The 21,185-nt window shown below is 39.7% G+C and overlaps 1 protein-coding gene across 1 annotated transcript in view; it reads right to left on the reverse strand.

The window, feature by feature from the left end:
* Positions 1-20,593, reverse strand: part of LOC115081975 (membrane-associated guanylate kinase, WW and PDZ domain-containing protein 1-like) — a 249,399-nt gene extending 228,806 nt beyond the window's left edge. The window contains 3 exon segments of the mRNA XM_029586214.1: positions 14,464-14,646; positions 18,914-19,003; positions 20,482-20,593. Of these exon segments, the coding sequence (XP_029442074.1) occupies positions 14,464-14,646; positions 18,914-19,003; positions 20,482-20,593 (385 nt within the window).
* Between the last annotated feature and the right edge of the window lie 592 nt (positions 20,594-21,185).

Raw genomic sequence — 21,185 nt, forward strand, 5'->3', positions numbered from 1 at the left:
CATGGCCAACTTGAAATCAAAACTCCAGGACTTTGATTCCCCCCCAAGGACCTTTCATATATTTTCATAGAAGGACCCCTTATTGCCTGCTGGCAGGAAGGAGTCAGTTTCTCTCTTGCTGGCCAAAGTACCAAATTCAAAATGCCATCACACTCTGACCTGCATTTTGGATTTGGCTGAAAGGAGACAAGCGCCCTGCTGCTGATACAGAATCAGTGACATTCTTCAAAAAAAGTGGGAGTTTTTGGGGTCACAAGACAGTAAAGCCAGGCATAAATGCGGCCCAATTTCAGTGGCCTTGGACTGGAGGAGGGGTTACAAGTGGCACATAGATGTCCAATTTGAGTTGCCCAGATAGATGTGTGTGTGCTGGGGGGGGGGGAGGAGGGGGCGGGAGCATGCACAGGAGACCTGGATGCCAGTATCTGAATCTGGGAAGAGCCTTTCCCATTGGGGTGGTTAGCACAGGGAAAACTGAGCTTTCGCCATTTATTCAAGGATACTTTAAAGTTCTTTGTTATATGACTTATTCATTTCTTGGCTCTCTACCTCCCTCTGTTGGAATTATTATTGTTTAACCCGTTTTATTATTACAGCTTCACCATTTATTCCAGGGCACTTTACAGTTCTTTGTTAAAAAGCTTATCCATTCCTTGGCTCTCTTCCTCCCTCTATTGGAATTATTATTGCTTAACCTAAATTCATTTTCCTTACACTTTACTATTAAGTAGAATTCAAGAGATGCCTTCACTATTGCTAAGTCTAATGTTTTTAAATGGCTCATTTTCTAGAGGTTACATGTCAGCAATTCATGTTACATTCTGGCTCAGATATAGCAAAGTGCTATCAGAACACATTTCTAATGGTTTTTTGGTATTCTGACACAAAAACACTTAGATGTATAATGGTAAGAGAGAGTAAGTACAATCTGAGCATCTTTAAAAATATTTAGATGCTATCACCTAATAAATGATATAAATACAAGGCAAAAGCAATAGCCTAATGGACTTATGGTCCAATATATCAAGGAATTTCTCCCATGTTGTATTCTGCGACGATGGGGAAAAATCCTTAATGAATCAATTCAGCTGCTGAATTGTCCTCTCAGACTCACAAACACACACACACACACACAATCTCTCATTCTTTGAGCATGATATAATAAGATATGAGTAAAAAATGTTAGATGCAGGGCTGGTGCAAGGGTATTAGGCACCCTAGGCGAACCTTCTGCCTTGTGCCATCCCCCCCGCTCGGTCACACCACCCCCTGGTCTCAGCCCCGACTCCTACCTCATTCGCGCCCACCGAGTGTGCGCTTCTCTGGGCCGCGAGTAGGTTGGGTGCTACTCACAGCCGCCAGATCTCTACTCCTCTTTGCCACGAGCGGGATAGCCTCTACTCGCGGCCCCCATGGCTGCTTTTCAGCACTCCCTAATGGTTAGCGCCCTAGGCAACCACATAGGTCATCTAATGGGTTGCGCCAGTCCTGGTTAGATGGACTTAAGTGCACATTTTCTTTACTCATGTGCTAAGAAAAGAGTTAACCCCTGACAAAGTAATCTAATTGTATGCTAATGCATTGGGAGTTATATAAAAAAAAGCAAATGGACTAAAAAATAAGCACACAAAAATATGTTTAGCATTCATAAAACAAATTATGTGCAAAAACCACGAGGTCCATATTCAAACGTAATTTAGATGAATAGTAATAGTTAAACCGTCTAAGGCCTGGATTTTCTAAGTTCGCAGAAAATCCGGCGGTAACGGGCGGGCGGGGGGACAGGCCTGCGAAAGCCGGCAGCGATCGCACCACCGTGGTGCTATTGCTACCTACCGGCTTTCGCAAACCAATAGCGCCACCGTGAAAGGTGGTGCTATTGGCCGCATTACTGACGGCAATAAGGCTCCTTACCTTTTCATCGTCAGTGATGTCTTCGCGGCGTCCACCCCGGTGCCGACCCAATTCCTCCCCTTCCGGTATGGACGCCGCCCAGAACCCGCCCCGATTTAGGTATCGCACGCGAAAAGTCCCTTTTCGCGTGCGATACCTTTGGTAAATGACCCCCTAAATAGCTTACCCGAGTATACTGAGTGCTTATCTGGCTAAACTCTAGCCAGATAAGTTGGCAGGTGTTCTGGGGCCAGCAAAAGGCACTCTGGGTAGGACCTGAGTTTGCCGCATAAGTTAACCGGCTAACTGAACTGTGATATTGGGAGTTAGCCGGTTAACTTATATGGCCAACTCTGGTCGGTCCGTAGAGCTTTCCTAAAATTAGCCGGTTATACATAATTGGCTAACTTTAAGATAGCTGGGTATATTCAGTATGGCAACTGTGCCACTGAATATATCCTGCTACTTAGCCGGATATGGTTATCCGTCTAACTAGCTGAGTCACTCAGCGGCTGAATGTTGTCCCCCAGCCCCTCATTTTCTGCACTGTGAAAGAGTTACGCACACAAATGGTATTTTCAGCACATAAAATATGATCAATGCACATAAAACATGTTCTAATATGTGCTAAAAACATGGTTTGTGCACAAAGCATGTTTTATGCAAATAAATCTAGAGTACAGAACCTTCCCGACTTCGCCAACCACAGCCTTAAAAACTTTACTCCATCACTGACCAGGAGTTACATTTCCAGTGCTAAGAAAACATAAGTTACAACTATGCACTTCTCTGCATTGGGAAGTAATAATTACTAGATTAACATGGGATTTTCATGGAGGAGAGCTAATGTGTGCGCATATTTTTTATGCACTGAACTTCTTGTTAAATCGACAATAAAGTTGTGCAATCACACATTAACATGTTTGTTCAGCTGAGCATACCTTATTACATTAGCCTATCTGTATATATATTTTTGACTGGTTCTTTTCAGTGGCATGGTTTAGATTTTGGGATTTTGCAATTTTTGTTATGTTATATTGATATGTTGCCTCTGCTAACTCCTTCCCTGATTATAGTAGGGAGAGAGCTAGCTGGGTGGTATGGTTTTTTTGCTTTATTTTTTAAATTATTTATTTTCTTGCTTGTGAATTGTTTTGAAAAATTCTCTTTATTGTACATGCTTTTATGAATTGTATTTTTGTTATATTTAACATATATTATTGTAATCTGTATTGATGAATTTGTAGTTCCATATGTTATAAACCATTCTGGATGGTCCTACAGGACTAATAAGGCAGGATGTAAGTCTAATAGATAAATATAAAACAAAAAACAATTTCCATCTAACATGCTCCCTCCCACAAAAAGTCTTCAGTTGGCACAAACCCTTTTCTGTCAGCTCAGCCTTTGAACAGACTGCTAATAAACACTACCAGCCAGTAACATAGGGCCCCAGTTTTGTTTCTCTGAGTTGCTGAAGAAAATTTCCTAGACACACACCAGGGTAATTGCGGTTAGAAGAGCTGCTGAGGATGAGAGCGGGAACTGAGAGGGAGGAAGAGGCTATTGATCCATTCTACTGAAGGGGAAGATTGGGGGTGTGTATGCAAAATGAAGGCTGAGGTGTGCTAAAATGGTTGACAGGCATCATAAGAACATGCCATACTGGGTCAGACCAAGGGTCCATTAAGCCCAGCATCCTGTTTCCAACAGTGGCCAGTCCAGGCCATAAGAACCTGGCAAGTACCCCAAAACTAAGTATATCCCATGCCAGTAATAGCAGTGGCTGTTTTCTAAGTCAACTTGATTAATAGCAGATAATGGACTTCTCTTCCAAGAACTTATCCAAAACTTTTTTAAACCCAGCTACACTAACTGAACTAACTACATCCCCTGGCAACAAATTCCAGATTTTCAATGTGCGTTGAGTGAAAAAGAATTTTCTCTGATTAGTTTTAAATGTGCAACATGCTAACTTCATGGAGCGCCCCCTAGTCCTTCTATTATCCGAAAGAGTAAATAGCTGATTCACATTTACCCATTCTAGACCTCTCATGATTTTAAAAACCTCTATCATATCCCACTTCAGCCATCTCTTCTCCAAGCTGAACAGCCATAACCTCTTTAGTCTTTCCTCATAGAGGAGCTGTTCCATCCCCTTTATCATTTTGGCCGCCCTTCTCTGTACCTTCTCCATCACAACTATATATTTTATGAGATGCGGTGACCAGAATTGTGCACAGTAATCATGGTGTCGTCTCACCATGGAGTGATACAGAGGCATTATGACATTCTGTTTTATTCTCCATTTCTTTCCTAATAAATGCTAACATTCTGTTTGTTTTATTGACTGCTTCAGCACAGTGAGCTGAGGATTTCAAAGTATTGTCCACTATAATGCCCATATCCTTTTCCTGGGTGGTAATTCCTATTATGGAACCTAATGTCTTCTAACTACAATGTGGGTTACTTTTTTGCATGTACATCACTTTGCACTTGTCCATTTGAATGCCCAGTCTTCCGGTCTTGCTAGATTTTACTGCAGTTTTTCACAATCCCCTTGTGATGGAATAATTTTGTTTCATTTTTAAATTTGATCATGTCACTCAATCCCCTTCCCAGATCATTTATACATTTATTTTATTTATTTATTTGTTTTTTATATACCGACATTCAACACAAGTCATCACATCGGTTTACATATAACAAATTAAAAAAGAAAAGGTTACATTGTAATAAATAGTAGAGAGTAGATAGATAAAATAGTAGAGGGAGAATTAAAGAGGAGGGGAAATAAATAAAGTATGATTTGCAAATAGAGTGGTGATGCTGATGGTGTATTAAAAAGCACCGTCCCGGTACAGATTTCAGAGGTACTCCACTGTTAACCCTTCTCCACTGAAAAAAACTGACCATTTAGTCCTTCTTATCTTTTAACCAATTTGCAATCCACAATAGGACATTACCCTATCCTGTACTTTTTAATTTTCTCAAGAGTCTCTCATGTGGCACTTAGTCAAATGAATTCAGAAAATTCAAATAGACTATATCTACCAGCTTATTATCCATGTTTATTAACCCCTTCAAAAAATGTAGCAGATTGGTGAGGTTAGATTTCCCTTGTGTAAATCCATGCTGCTTTAGTCCATTAAACCATGTCTTTCTGTGATTTTATTCTTTAGAATAGTTTCCATGATTTTCCCAGCACCGTACCTAGACTGACCGGTCTATAGTTTCCTGGATCACTTCTGAAGCCCTTTTTAAAGATTGGGGTTACATTGGCCACCATCCAATCTTCAGATACAATGGACGATTTTAATGAGAGGTTACAAACTACTAGTAATAGATCTGCAATTTCATTTTTTGAGTTCTTTTAGAATTCTGGGGTGTATACCATCTGGTTCGGGTAATTTGCTACTCTTTAATTTATCATCTGCCTTATTACATCTTCAAGCTTCACCATAATTTGTTTCAGTTCTTCTGAATCATCATCATTGAATACAGTTTCCGGTATCGGTATCTTTCCAACATCCTTTTCAATAAACACCAAAGCAAAGAATTCATGTAGTCTTTCCATGATGGCCTTATCTTCCCTTAATGCCCCTTTAACCCCTCGATCATCTAATGGTCCAATTTCCTCACAGGCTTCCTGCTTCATTTATATTTTTAAAAGTCTTATTATGTTTTTTTTCTATGACCAGCTTCTTTTAAAATTCTGTTTAGCTCGCCTTATCAATGATTAACATCTAGTTTACCAATGCTTATTATGCCTTTTCCTATTTTCTTCAGATGCATCCTTTTTCCAATTTTTGAAAGAAGTTCTTTTGGCTAAAATAATCTCTTTCATCTCAACTTTTAATCATTCTTACAGTCGTTTAGCCTTCCTTCCACTTTTTTTTTTAATGTGTGGGGAATAATCTGGACTGGGCCTGCAAGATGGTAGTTTTATATAATGTTGAAAACCAAAATAATTTCTCTATATAGGCTACTATGTCCTCACTGTATAATTATTCAACATTAAACCAACACTTATGAGGAACCCAATATTTTTCAATGGATTTAAACTTTTTTTTATAGCATATGGGAATTAGTATCAGAAAATAATGTGCTCTTTATCAATACAGTCATCTGGCTCTTGCCCACAAAGGGCTGCAACCAGTTTCATGTATGTAGCACTTGAGATCACTTCATTTACTATTTCCCAATGTTTTTTTTTTTAATTGCTTCAATCGCGCATTATATGATCACCACACTTTAAAAACCCTTGTACAAAGTGCACATATCTCCCAAAAACACTTTATGGTCAACTTATCCTTCAACTTAGCTGACACCGCGGTGTTCCAATGTGTTATCCAAAAACAATTCTTCTTTTCTTTTTTCACGTTACACACACTATTCAACTATCAATTTATTTTCTTTGTCTTTTTTCATTTAAGAGTTTCTTTGGCTACCATTGACGTGGTGTCATTATACACGAATATCCCCCAATATGCCACTTTGCGAGTAATAGGGGACACATTAACAGAAAAGGGAATCAGAGAATGTACTCCGGTCCAATTTATAGTCACATTAGCAGCATTGGCTTTAAAGCAGAATTTCTTTTTATTTGATAAATATTTTATCAACAGGTTGGCGGAACGGCGATGGGGGCAACCATGGCCCCCAGTGTAACAAGTCTATATGTGGGGCGGTTTGAAAAGGAATGGTTGGGTATCTCACAAAACAGACAGTACATATTATTTTGGCGTCGTTTCATAGACGATATTATCATTCTGTGGTCTGGTGGTCAGGAATTGTTTGGCCAATTTGTGGACTGGTTGAATACCTGCGACTCTTCACTAAAATTCACCTATACCTTCGGGGGATCAAAGGTACCATTTTTAGATGTTAAGATATCTATTGAGGCAGCACAGTTTTTTTTCACAATTTATAAAAAATCCACGGACAGGAACACACTATTAAGCTACTCTAGCTGTCATCCTCAAAAATTAATTAACAGCATATCCTTTGGACAATTCTTGTGGCTGAGAAGGCTCTGTTCAACCATGGAAGAATTTAAAGAAAGGTCCAAAGACATGAGTCAGAGGTTTCTTGAAAGGGGTTACCCAATAAATGTTGTGCGGCGAGCTTTTAAACGGGCAAGGTGGAGCAACAGAGAACTGTTGTTAGTGCCACAGAAAAAAGAGAAAAATACACGATTGACTTGTGTATTACCATTCTCAGAGGGCATATAAGAAGTTGCACTGAGCATTAAGAAACATTGGCATATTTTACAACTACACTCTGGGGTAGATTTTAAAAATTTGCGCGATCGCGTACTTTTGTTCGCGCACCAAGCGCGAACAAAAGTACGCTGGATTTTATAAGATACGCGCGTAGCCGTGCGTATCTTATAAAATCCGGGGTCGGCACGCGCAAGGGGGTGCACATTTCTGCAACCTGCGCGCACCGAGCCCAGCGCACGCTGCCTGTTCCCTCCGAGGCCGCTCCGAAATCGGAGCGGCCTCGGAGGGAACTTTCCTTCGCCCTCCCCCGCACCTTCCCTTCCCTTCCCCTACCTAACCCACCCCCCCCCGGCCCTATCTAAACCCCCCCCCCTACCTTTGTCGGCAAAGTTACGCCTGCCGGCCAGCAGCCCCACTCCGTGTTCCGGTCCCGGGGGCTGGTCCAGAGGCCGCGGCCATGCCCCCGGAACACCCCCGGGCCGAAACCACGCCCGCGTCGCCGCCCCCGAAATGCCGCGTCACTCCTGACACGCCCCTTTTACAAAGCCCCGGGACTTACATGTGCCGGCGCGCGAGGGCCCTGCGCGCGTAAATCCGGCCGGATTTACGCGCACAGGGCATTTAAAATCCGCCCCTCTGTGTTTAGAGAACAGTCAATGGTAGCAATAATATTAAGGATTGAGTAGTTCATTCTTTTTTAAGCCAGTAGAGGATAAAATACCCGAAGAGGTGGGTCATTACCCATGTAACTCCTGCTCTATGTGCATCATTGTCCACTCTAATGTCCAAATATCTATAACAAAGCTGAAAGATTATGTCCCCATTATAAGAACTTCCTGCACAACTAGTATGCTTGTGTATGCTATCTGGTGTCCGTGTGAATTATTATATGTGGGCAAAACTATGAGGAAATTAAAGACTCGCCTCATTGAGCACAAAAGTGCTTTAAAATGTCTGAAATTAGAAGCACCACTTGTGCACACTGTGTGGAAAAGGGGCATCTTTTTGACAATTTAAGATGCACAGTGCTGGAAGTTCTCACTAAAGACGAACAAGGAGGCAATTTAAATCAAAAGCTGCTACAAAAAGAACAGAAGTGGATCTTTAAATTGCAGATGGTACACCCCGAAGGACTCAATAAAGAGGTCAGTTGGTCGGTGTATTTGGTTTGAGGAAGCTGATTGGTACAATTTGGAGGAGGTTGAGTGATTTAAAAACGTACACTTCTGGCGTTCAAAGTTTGAGCGAGAAGCACCATTTGTTGAAGGAGTGCTGCAGGATGGAGCCGGTTGCAGCCGAAGAATATTAGTAAGTTTCATTGCGTAAATGGCCAAGTTTTGAAATTGTTGAAATTATTTTAAATGAGAAGTTGAGTGTAGAAAATTTAATGTGCTATTTTTGATAGGTTGAATCCCCTGAAGAAGTGGTAACAGATGCCGAAACATTGCCAATGTTGGGAGTTGAGCAGTGCGTGCAACGCAGAGGGTAGCATTAAATGAAAAAAACAAAGAAGTTAAGTTCATAGTTGAATAGTGTGTGTAACGTGAAAGAAGAAAAGAAGAAATTGTTTTTGGATAACACATTTGAACACCGCGGTGTCGACTAAGTTGAAGGATAAGTTGACCATAAAGTGTTTTTGGGAGATATGTGAACTTTGTACAAGGGTTTTTAAAGTGTGGTGATCATATAATGCATGATTGAAGCAACTTAAAAAAACCAATGGGAAATAGTAAATGAAGTGATCTCAAGTGCTACATACACGAAACTGGTTGCAGCCCTTTGTGGCCAAGAGCCAGACGACTGTATTGGTTAAGAGCACATTATTTTCTGATACTAATTCCCATATACTATAAAAAAGTTTAAATCCATTGAAAAATACTGGGTTCCTCATAAGTGTTGGTTTAATGTAGTTTATATAATGACCATGCCTATTGTAAACTCTTAACTTTTGTATTTGCACTTAAGTTATTTTCTATTTTCCTCATTTTATCAGTTTCCCTTTTGAAATTTAATGCTAATGCTGTAGATTAACTTAATGTCCTTCCTCCAGTCATTAAATCAAATTTGATCACATTATGATCACTACTGCTGAGCGACCCCACCATCGTTACCTCTCACACCAAATCCTACGTTTTACTAAAAATTAAATCTAAAATGACTATGTTTTGGCAGTTCCCAGACCAACTGCTCTATGAAGCAGTCATTTATTTCATCTTGAAACTTTACCTCCTTAGCATGTCCTGATATTACATTTACCCAGTCAATATTAGGGTAATTTAAATCTCCCATTTTTACTGTGCTACCAACTTTTTAGTGTCCTTAATCTGTTTTAGCATTTCATTGTACATCTGTTCATTTTTGCCAGGTGGACAGTAGAATACCCCAAAGCTAAATTCTTATGCATTGCACATTGAATTTCCACCCATAAAGATTCAATAGTACATTTAATCTCCTATAGGATCTTTATCCTGTTGGGACTCTATGCCATCCTTAACAAAGCGCAGACATCCTCCACCCCTCACCAAGTTGATCCACCCTATCACTGCGATATAATTTGTACCCTGGTATAGCACTATCCTAATGGATATACTCCTTCCATCAGGTTCCTGAGATGACCTCATCATTCAGTACTGTACATTCTCTCCTATCTTAGACTTCTGGCATTAGCATACAGACATTTCAACATACATTTTTTTGCTTGTATTAACAATCTGCTTATTAGCTGATGGAGATACTTTGGAATCTTTTAATTTAGGTGGCTATTTACTTATAGGCAGATGGGCTCTGTTTGCTTTTACTGGAACTTCTCTCTATCAGGATGCCCTAAGTCTTTTGTTAGTTTAGTATTCTTTTTGAAAATACTTCCCTCCGAACCATGGACTGCTGAGCTTTCTCCCATGTTCAAAAGCTGCTCTATCTCCTTTTTGAAGGTTATTACCAGTAGCCTAGCTCCACCCTGGTTAAGGATGAGCCCGTCCTTTAGGAATAGGCTCCCTATCCCCAAAATGTTGCACATTGCCTAATAAAACTAAAGCCTTCTTCCCTGCATCATCATCTCGTCCATGCATTGCTATTCCAGAGCTCTGCCTGCCTCTGGGATCCTATGTGTGAAACAGAGAGCATTTCAGTGAATGCAACACTAGAGTTTCTGCATTTCAACTTTCTACCTAAGAGCCTAAATTTGGTTTCTAGAACCTCTTTCGCACACCTTCCTATGTCATTGGTGCCCACATGTACCACGATAGCTGGCTCCTCCCCAGCCTTGTCTAAAATCCTATCTAGGTGACACATAAGGTCCACTATCTTTGTACTAGACAGGCAAGTTACAAAGTGATCCACGTGTCCACCAGCCATCCAGATATCTAAATTCCTAATAATCGAATAAACAACTATGACAGCTGACCTAACCCCCATTCTTCCTGGTCTTAGTCCTTGGAGATTCATCCTCAGTGTGAGAGAATAATGCATCACCTGGAGAGCAGGTCCTTGCTACAGGATCACTTCCCACTAGGGCTATGCTCTTTGACCAGTTGATTTTGGTCTTCTAAAGCAGCACAAGGGCTTCTGGACTGGAGTTGGAACTTGGCCACTATTTCCCCAAAGTTCTCCTCTATATACCTCTCCTACTTATCTCAAATTCTACAGGTCTGCCACTCTAGCATCCAGAGATTGGACTCGTTCTCTGAGAACCAGGTGTTCTTTACATTGAGAGTACACATACAGCCTCCTACTAACTGGTTGGGTGGATAATAATATAAGTGGCACTCGGTGCAAAAGACTGGAACATCCTCATCTTGCTGCTAAACTGCTGTCACATCTTAATATTTTGAGTTCTTGAGAATGGCCGACCCTGTCCTAGCCTACGTTGCTCTACTTTCTCACCGTTGTAAGTGAGAAAAGATTGATTCTGACAGAAGTGAAACACTACCCTTAGAACGGAGATAATATTGGGCTCAGGGATACTTTTTCAATTAAAATTACCAAAGGCCACCAAGGAGGCGAAACCCCTTCACAACTAAAGTCAGATTCCAAGTTGAGAAGATCTCCCACAGTGGAAGACTTGCGTTCTTGACTCCCTAGAAGAAAGTATCCCATCCGAGAATAGCAAAACAGCTTGCATGACTGTCTCCCTTCCAGCAAGCCAGAGACTGTCTCTGCCTTCTGGAAGATTCGCAAGTTATGCCTTCATCCCAGTCTCCTCTGGCTTAAGAATAAGGTTGATGGAATGGGTCCCTCAAATAGAAATATTGCCTCCTCTCTGTAAACTGAACTCACAAAAGCTCAAAACTCTAATTTCTGCTGAAACTCTAATTTTGGTCCGCTAATGGTCCTCTTATGTCACTGAATGTTGTAACCCTGACACTAAATATCTTCCTTATGTAGCTTGGTTATCTTAACAGTCAAGGTCATAAACTCTAAAAGATGTTTTCCAGTCTCTTTTACAACCTAGAAGAATCCTTTGACAGGGCAAAGGGGAATAAGAACCTATGCTTGCACTTTCATTACTTGGTCTAGAAAATGTCTGAGATCCTGGAAGGAACACATTTAGAAGACTAAATCGGTCATAATTTTACAAGGATACCCACATCTCCTTGTTTCTACTTTTCTTTTATAGCTGAAGAACTTGCTTAATTTATTTTTGTACATGAAATATCGATAAAATGCCTACTGATCTGGCCAAAAATGAGTGCCATCCAGCTCCTGTTCCATGTGCACTACAGCACTGCTTTCTATCAAAAGTACCAGGACTTGATCTGGGGAAACCATCCACGTTTTGCTCTTGGCAGGATGCCTGCCTACTCACAAACCAGGCAGAATGCACCCATTGACACACTGAGCCACTGTGACTTACCTGCAAGCACTGTACCTCTCTCTCTTTTTTTTTTTTTTTTTTTTACAGCTATACCAGAAGCCAGCAGAGGGAGGGAGAGGGGCGAGTGATAATTTCAGACCTCTGACTAAGTTTAAATCTGGCACAGCACCATAGGAGACTAAGAAGTAGTCCAGCAAAAAGGCTGTGCTGCAAGCCTTTTTCTTTTAAACTATTTTATCCTTGTTACTCCCTGAATACTGGGACTGTGTGCTATTGGTTGCTCCTGCTGCCGGACACACCAAGGAAACATTCACCCAGGACCTCCCAGTGCTTGACCAATAAGAACAGGATCTCAGACCCCAAATGAGTTGGTTCCCATGGGGAAAAAGAAAATTAGTCCAGCAGGATCATCACCCAGAGCACCTCCAAGACTTAGCCCTTGCTCCACCAGAACCTGGGCCTAAAAAGCCATCCTGGGAGCTGCCTACACATAGATGCCGCACTAGTCCATGCATCTGCTGGAGACAGAAATAATGAAGAACTGAAGGTTGCATCAGGCCCCTATATGGGGAGTGAAGTTAGCTTTGAGCATTTTTTTCTGCCTCCATCTGCACATAACCCACTTGGTTGCACTGATTTGAAATGGATGATAAGAAATGGGAAAAATAATCCTAATTATAGGTGCACAATGCTGGTATCCATATTAGGAGTCACCACCCAGTAAAAAGATTTGAGAGTCATTGTATACAACATGTTGAAATCTTCAGCTTAGTGTGCAATGGTCAAATAACAAATAGAATGTCAGGAATTAATCAGAGAGGAATGAAGAATAAATTGGAAAATATCATAATGCCTCTGTATTGATTCATGGTGTGACAGCACCTTCAGTATCATGTACGGTTCTGGTCACCCCATCTCAGAAAAGATAAAATGGAATTTGAAAAGGTACAAAAATGATAAAAAGGATGGAACGGCTCCTGTATAAAGAACAGCTAATCAGGTTAGGACTCTTCAACTTGGAATAGAGGGGATTATGATAGATTTATAAAATCATAAGTAGAGTACAACAGGTAAACAGGAAAGGTAGTTACTAAGATTAGGGGACACGGCATAAAGCAAACAGGTAGCAGATTTAAAACAAATTGGACAAAGTATTTTTTTTTTCACTTAATGCAAAATCAAGATGTGAAAGCAGTTGCTGGAGGATGTAGTCAAGGCAACTAGCATAGCTGGAATAAAAAGGTGTTTGGACAAGCTCCTGGAAAAAAGAACATAAACCATTATTAGCTGTGCAGACTAAGGAAAGCCACAGCTTATCCCCGAGACTGAGTAACAAGAAATGGATCTACTCTTTGGGATCTGCCATGTACTTGTGACCTAACTTGGCCACCGTTGGAGACAAGATGCTGGACTTGATAGATCTTGGTCTGACTCTGCAAGGCACATCTTAAGTACTTTCTTCTTTCTACTATAGAGGCACCTTTCTACTATAGAGACACCTTACTGGCCCACCCCATTAAATCCTCATTAAGGAAGAGAGCCCTTTCCACGTCTGGACCAACGCAATGGAACTCCCTTCCTTCCGGAGCTTTGACTAGAACAATGCCCAAACACCTTTAAGAAAAGACTAAAGACATGGTTGTTTAGCGAAGCCTTTGCCTAACTTTGATGACCCTTGAACATTTCAGGCAGCGTGGTCAGTAGAACTTCATCACTAGCAAGCCGATCTGAGTACAGACGAGCTATCAAATGTTTTTCCTCTGCAATACCCTATCCCACTTATCTCTTTGTTAATCCTATTTCATTGGATCCAAGTTTTGTTCTCCCCTGTTTAATGTAATGCATCCTTTTGCAATGGTTATTGTTATAATGTAAACCGAGGTGATTTGTAACTTGTTACATGAATATCGGTATATAAAAGTGCCAAATAAATAAATAATAAATAAATATAGGTTGCTAGCATCTGGGGTGGTATTCAATATGAGTTATATCGCACATCTTAAATGGGTTTTTTTGTCTTATTTTATATATGTTCTTCAGTGCAGGAAAAGAATCACCGCATGGAGTTTTTTGTATATACGTTATTTATCAGATATTACTATCTGTAAGGCCTGTATGTACAATGGATCATTCTATCTCTGTATTCATATACACTTAGTGTCATTTAATATGCTGTACACTGCCTAGCATCAAAGTCTCTCAAAACGGTGGGTATTTCATTGTAATAAATAAGTGAATATGCTGCTCTTTTGAACATGCCAATGTGTTCTCTACTGCGCCATGGTTTAATGAAACTACTGCTTGGAGACAGCACTATACAAACTCCCGTGCCTCACATATTTAGTGATACCAGAAACAATGGTGTAAGTAGCATACTTCAATAAATATAAAGTAATTAAAACCAGAATATATTTTTGTGATTCTCTCTCTCTCTGTCTTTCTATATATATATGTATATAAAGAGATATATGTATCTAGCTATATAATGAAAGAGAGAATAATACAGACTTTGAAATAAAGCCTTTCCCATACCTGTTTCCATTTTGCCATCTAGTGCAGCAGGGCCATCAAGTACCAAACTTTTTATCTGAAGAAATTCATCTGGCTCCTCCCCTCCAACAACAGTGAAGCCAAACCCCCTGCTGCTTTTCCTCAGTTTTGTATGAATGAACTTTCCTTTCAATTCGGCTGGGTTTCTTGTAAAGAATGGTTTTCCTAAATTAGAAAACAAATAGTTACTAGGTATCTTTCAAAAGCACCACTACAATTATACAATTTTAATCATTTGAACTGCCTAGAAACATACAGCCTCAGCTAAAAAGCTACTGTTAAACTAAGGATGGGGGTGACCTGTGATGTGTATGGCACAGCAGATGCTACCATAGGCTTGCTGGGCAGACTGGTTGGAGCGTTTGGTCCTTTTTCTGCCGTCATATTCTATGTTTCTATAATGACAAAATCCCAGACAACTTTTTAAATCATGTCTATTACAAATTAATGAAGCACCCAACTGTTATATTAATATCGATCAGATTGGTTTCTTTCAATGTGAAAAATATAAAGGAAACCTAAGTGGCTCTGACACAGGAAAGCACCAATTCTCCCAAAATAGTGTTAGAAAAGTCAATCGACAGTGAAACAAAAACAATTATGATCCCTATTTCGTTTTTAAAAAATTATTTTATATTTCATCACCAAAGAGTAATGAATCAAACTAAGGGGGATTTATTAAGCCATTATAGTTTAACACATGAGGGGACAAATATAATGAGGGGTGTCACTGCAATATTTGGTCTCTCCCTGACAAATTATTGCAGCATTACCGTTGCACGGTGTTTATTATGGAAAAAACATGTGACAAAAAAATCACACTAAAGTAAGCATCCTTCACAAGCGACGGCACAGCAACCCACCTTGGCTGGGGCTTTCATCACTTAAAGGGCCAGCAGACCAAAAAAATGTTCCTTTCCAAAAGGCAAAAAAAAAAAAAAATCACCCCAGGAGTTGATGTTGACTCCCTCCCCCCAGCCTACCAAGTTGGCACTGGCCCCCCCAAAATGAAAAAGTAATGAAATGCCACAGGCGCGGAAGACAGCTCTTTTCCCCATCTCCTTCAAGGCCACAAAGCCCCATTGACACAGGATAGCCCCTCAGTCCATCCCTGCCCCTTCCTTCCAAAGATAATAAAATTCCTGCTGTCTAGTGTCCCTCATCCCTGCACCCCATAAAATAATTTCTTGGTGGTCTTGGGGGGGGGGGGGTGGCAGGTGGTTCTCCATCCCAATCCTCATGACTTCAAATAAGTGACTTTGATAGCTAGCTGGGGGCCCAGGGCGCCCCCTAGCCTTGGGCAATGCCATTTTGAAAAATAGCACAACCTGATTTTGCTCCAATCACATGACAGGGGCGAGGTCTGGGGATTGGATCTTGCCCTGTCACGTGATATGGGCAAGGTCAGGTCGGCGCCATTTTTCCTAATGGAGCCCGAGCCCTCAGCTGGCTATCAATTACACCTATTTCAGATAGTGGGGGTTAGGGAGTTCGGGTGGAGATCCACCTGCTCCTCCAACCCACCAGGATACTATTTTTTGGGATGGGGTAGGGTTGGGGGAGGGTACACTAGGGATTTTATATTTAGAACGGGGGGTATGGATGGGCCACGGAGTGGTAGGGGCTATTGTGTCAATGGGGCTTTTTTGCCTTGAAGGTGGGAAGGGAAAGGGCCGTCACTATGCACCTGGTATTTCTTTATTTTTCATTTCAAGGGGCCAGTGCCTCCTTGGTAGGTGGTGGGGGGGGGGGCAGGAAGGGTTATTTTTTTTCCATTAGGGGCGTGTATATCAGGCACCTTGGCCCTTTAAATTTCCCACAAGAGCATGGAGGACTCACATTAGCAGCCCAAAACTCCCTCTGGAAAATAACTACACCTCTCTCAAATGCAATAAAATAACATGGGTTTTTTCAAAATCAGTTGCATATTTATTAGCATTAGATTGGCTATTCATAAGCTGCTTTGTATGCATTAAGCATTTTTCTGCATGCAAATGCATGCAAAGTAGCTTCTTTCCATAAGGGGAGGAAATCTTTTGTTATATTGTGCAACAGTGTCGCAATATGGTGATATCGCGTGATCAACAGCATTTAACGCGATATCTCGGCTTACTAATCTAGGCCTAAATTGTCATGCTCTTGCTGACTGACACGAGACATACTTTAATTATAGCACAAATCTTTAGAAGGGTCTCAGAGAGCAAAATTAAAATAGCAAGGGATGTATCTACAAAAAGGATCAAATGTTGGAAATACTATACATCTGGACAAAAGTAGAACCTAGGAATAAGACCAATGGAGATGCAAGTAGTAAGAAAAAAAAATAGTTAAGCTGCTATTTTGAAGAAATACTGCTCCTTTAAGAACAATGTTATGAGAAGGAAAGCACTGTTCAGGGAGCCATAAAGACAGAACTAGTTGATTGCTCAAAATATTCCGTTGGCAGATTCTTGGCTCAATTATTTCCTCATTTGGTCTTCTTTCAGATTTCTTTTTTAGCATGACATTTTTCTGGAGATTTAACCATTTTGTAATAAAAGCTGTGCTCTACCTGTTTCTACATCTTTCCTTTCACAGATCTCCTCTTCAGTTGCAAGTGATGTCAGCATGAGTTCTGACATCAGAACGGAAAGGGGGGGGGGAGGGTAAACACGTTTCTTGCTTTAGTTATTTTAATGAATTTGGAAATTATTTGTCAGTCCACGGCTTTAATGTCTTATCAGCTTTGCTGTGCTCACAGCATAGTGGGACTGATTTACTAAGGCCCTCTGCCATTATATCTTGTTGGGAATAAAGATTAGTAAAGCAGGCCCAAAGAGCACTTATCCTCTCACATCATGGAATTTATATCACAGTCAGAGAACAAAATCAGTCAACTGCTAGTCATTCTCACCCACACAACTGAGATGATGTCACTAGCAAATCCTCTTTTCGTTAACTCCCTGTTATTATTTTCACTAATCATTTTGTCTGTATCTGTCATGCTTTTAAAGACAAATTGTCAATGTTTCTGTGCAAACATAAATAAATATGATTTTCTTGTGCTCTGCCATGGTGAATTAGAGGTGAAATTGTAGATGCTAAAAAAATAGTTTCTGTACTATCCAGGGATTTTCTCTCTAGCTCTCCTATATGCTCAGTATTTAATTATCAAAAATATGAATTGAAACATCAGACTCTTTCTTTAGTATTAGACATACAAGTGTGATATCATTAAAATAAGGGCAATCATGCACCACCTAACATCTAGCCTATTTATGTATTTACCTTTTTTGTACATGGAGATAAGCACAATTAAGTCCATCTAGTCTGCCTATCTGCTACCATATTCTATGTTTCTATGCTCCAGCTGCCTATTTAGATCAAGCAGGAGACAACATGAGATTCTGCACTCATTAGGGATCCACTGTCCTAAAACTTCAAAGTACTAGTAAACCCACATTCATCCTTCAGTACTTCTATATTCCACTAATAGCTCTATCCCCTTATATTGGTTTATACTCTTTTTACCTTTGACAATGCTAATAAATCATCTGACTGGATATCTTTAATATGATTAATATGCCATATCAAATGCTTACACTCTTGCTGGATAACTCCTAGATTATGGTACATACAATTTCTTGGATTTTTTTTTTTTCAACAATTCAAGGATGGTAACTTTCAAACGGGCATGCATGCCAGTGTGCGCCCACGGACGCGGCTATTTTATAAGATGCACGCACAGACGTGTGCATGTTATAAAATATGCCTGGGCATGCGCATGGGTGCCCAAATTTAAGCTTGTGAGCACCCAACTATTCAAGTCGGGTTTTAGCTGCGTAAGTGAGGGAATTTTATAACCAGTGCGCGTCCATGTCATGACCAGTTTCATCAGTTTTTCCACCAGTTTGCCCAATCTAGAGCTGTCCTCCAAACCTCCCTGGTTTATTAGCCTGCACTTTCCCTTGTTAACCCAGACTCCTCAAGCCCTTCAGTGATGCCTTGAAATACTTTTAACACTTACGCTTCCTTAATAGCAGAAGTAAAGTAATGCCGCACTGGACCTGGGCATGTGCCAAGGTACATAAGTTATTTATGAGTGTATCTCTTGGTCCTGCCATGGAATCCCCATAATCTGCCTACATTATGTCCCTTTTTTCCTGATATGAGATATTTGTGCATCTGGATTTGCATGCACATGTGGGTGGCTTTTAAGATACGTTGGGCGCAGGGCTTTTAATATTCACCTCTTACTGAATATCAACACATACAGTCAAAAACATACAAAATTTGCATTAATTTTACCCTTTTCCCCAGAGGAAAGGTAAGAGAATGCATCACCAATCTTCCTTAGATTGTATTAATTTAAGTCAAACTACAATTTAGTTATCTTATTAAGCAACCAAATATCTAGCATAAATTGTTCCAATAGAATTTTATTATACTTTACCATGGGCTGGAGCTTCTCTAAGTGGTTCCGGGTTGTTTGGAGGATGTTTAATAGGTGGAGGGACAACAGTTGGATGCTCATCTGTCCATTCTAAAGAAATGTAAAGAGACTGTTTAAATATGCACTAGAAGATGCCCAAATGGTTTACAAGTGCTTCCTGTACAAACTGGTTTGAAGAATATGAGACAAGCTGCCTAGGCAAACCTTGATCTCCTATTAACAGAAGCTAAATGTGCATTCATTGAACTGCTAAGCCCCTGGAGGGAAATATATCATCATTTAAACAATGATATGTCAATAACTCAAAGTTCTATCAATTAATTGAGATATTAAAGAGGAAGAAGATGGACTTTAACTGTTGCAGCTTTAGAGATAAGAAACAACATTACAATTAAGAATTTATTGTTTAAAACATTGTTGAAAGTATATCTCAGATTCATTAAGATAATTAAGTAGTAGCATCAAATAAATACACTATTCATTCTTATTAAACATAGTCCTAGGTAGCTTGTGAGCAATACCAGTATTGCTCTTAAATTAAATATAGCACACCTATGTAGAAACAAAGGTCAACAAACACCTACAAAAAGACATTGACAGGGACAAAAGATCATAAGAAGCTGAAGAGATAGAAATGCAAAAGAAATGTGAGAAAAAACTTTTTCACCAAGAGGGTGTAGACACCTGGAACCAACTTCTCAAGAAAGTTATAGGAGGCAAAACAGTGGCAGAAGGAAGAAGGAAGAAGAAAAACACAGGGCAAGTAAGACTGACAGAAAAATAGGCAGGTATAAATGGGGAGACTAAGTAGATCAAATGGTCCTTTTCTGTTTACATCTTACAACTGCTTTTATTAGAAACATGGAAATCATATCTAAATATTGGACTAATACTTTTGACTAGCTTTTAAGAGCTCTGCTTCTTTTATCAGGTCAATACACTGAGCAAGGAAGGAAGCACAGTTCTCAAAAGGTTAGTCAAAAATATATTTAGTCCAATACAAATGTATCATCTATAACTGGTTTATTCATGTTTATTGCACTTGGACAAATTAAACTATAATGGAAGGGTTATCAATGACTATAAACTTAGTAGAGAAAGCACTATATTCTATTACAGTACATATTGTACATGACACAAGTCCTAGGTAAATTATATTGCTCCCTGACAACAGCTGCTTTCAACTTGATTTAAGATGTCTATAATAAAAGGAATATTTTATGAAGAGAAAATAAAATTGCCCTTCAATTTATCATGCTATAAATATGATAAAAAGTTCAAACAAATAATATACTCTCACTTCAGAAATGAAAAATCATTGTGCTAAGTGCTGCAACAAGGTTTTACAATAAAAGCCTTTAGATTAGACTATCTTCCACTCAAGAATCATTACTAAGGATTTTTTCTACACCTATAAGAATAGTACATATTTCTCAAAATTTATGTAGCAATATACTATACAATGAGTATGCTTGTGAAGAATAAATATGAAAACATGAAGGTTCAAGGAAGAATATCTTTCCTTTAGCAAATATCCTATTCAGAATATATCCTCTGTTGGTTCTAACCTTCTGTTTGCTGTTGCTGCTGATGCTCAAGTTGCTTCTTTCGTTTGGCTTCCAGAACTGGATTCTCATACTGTGTCTTCCTGTTTATGTGACTGGTAGACAAAGGCGGCATCAATAAGTTAAGAAACATAATTAGTAAATTACAATGGTAGTCACATTAGAAATCTTTCCTACAGTCAAAATGGAAAAAATTAACCACAAGATATAGCGAGTATAATGATCAATGCCACTTCTGCAGATAAAACAATGGGCTGTTTGAATTTTGTCTTCTCTCAATGTGGGTAAAATTACACGTTTTACAATGCACATAATTTTGTTCACATTGACAGGAGGCATTCTCATTGTTTAAGAAAGGGAGGGAAACAACACATGTAGATAACACACAGAGTTTAGAAAATGTCATTTCCAAAGGACAAAGTATCTGCAGAAAAAGCAGGTGCTAATCTCTGTGTATACTTATTTCCAGAGAAATAATCAAAGCAAAACTATGCACCTAGTTTTGCTTTATTAGTGCAAAATCCAAAGGTAAAAAAAAATACCCATGGTATTTGCAACAATACAGGCAGCCTGATTACTGCTCTCATAATAGAAGTTTATCTCCATACTGTATATGCCAAAATACTGATGTAGAAAAAGGTTGTATGTACTTCCTTATTTGAAGGTTTAAAAAGGAATGACAAATTTTGAATATAATTTCTACATAA

Source organism: Rhinatrema bivittatum, unplaced genomic scaffold (assembly GCF_901001135.1).
Source record: "Rhinatrema bivittatum unplaced genomic scaffold, aRhiBiv1.1, whole genome shotgun sequence".
Classification (NCBI taxonomy): domain Eukaryota; kingdom Metazoa; phylum Chordata; class Amphibia; order Gymnophiona; family Rhinatrematidae; genus Rhinatrema; species Rhinatrema bivittatum.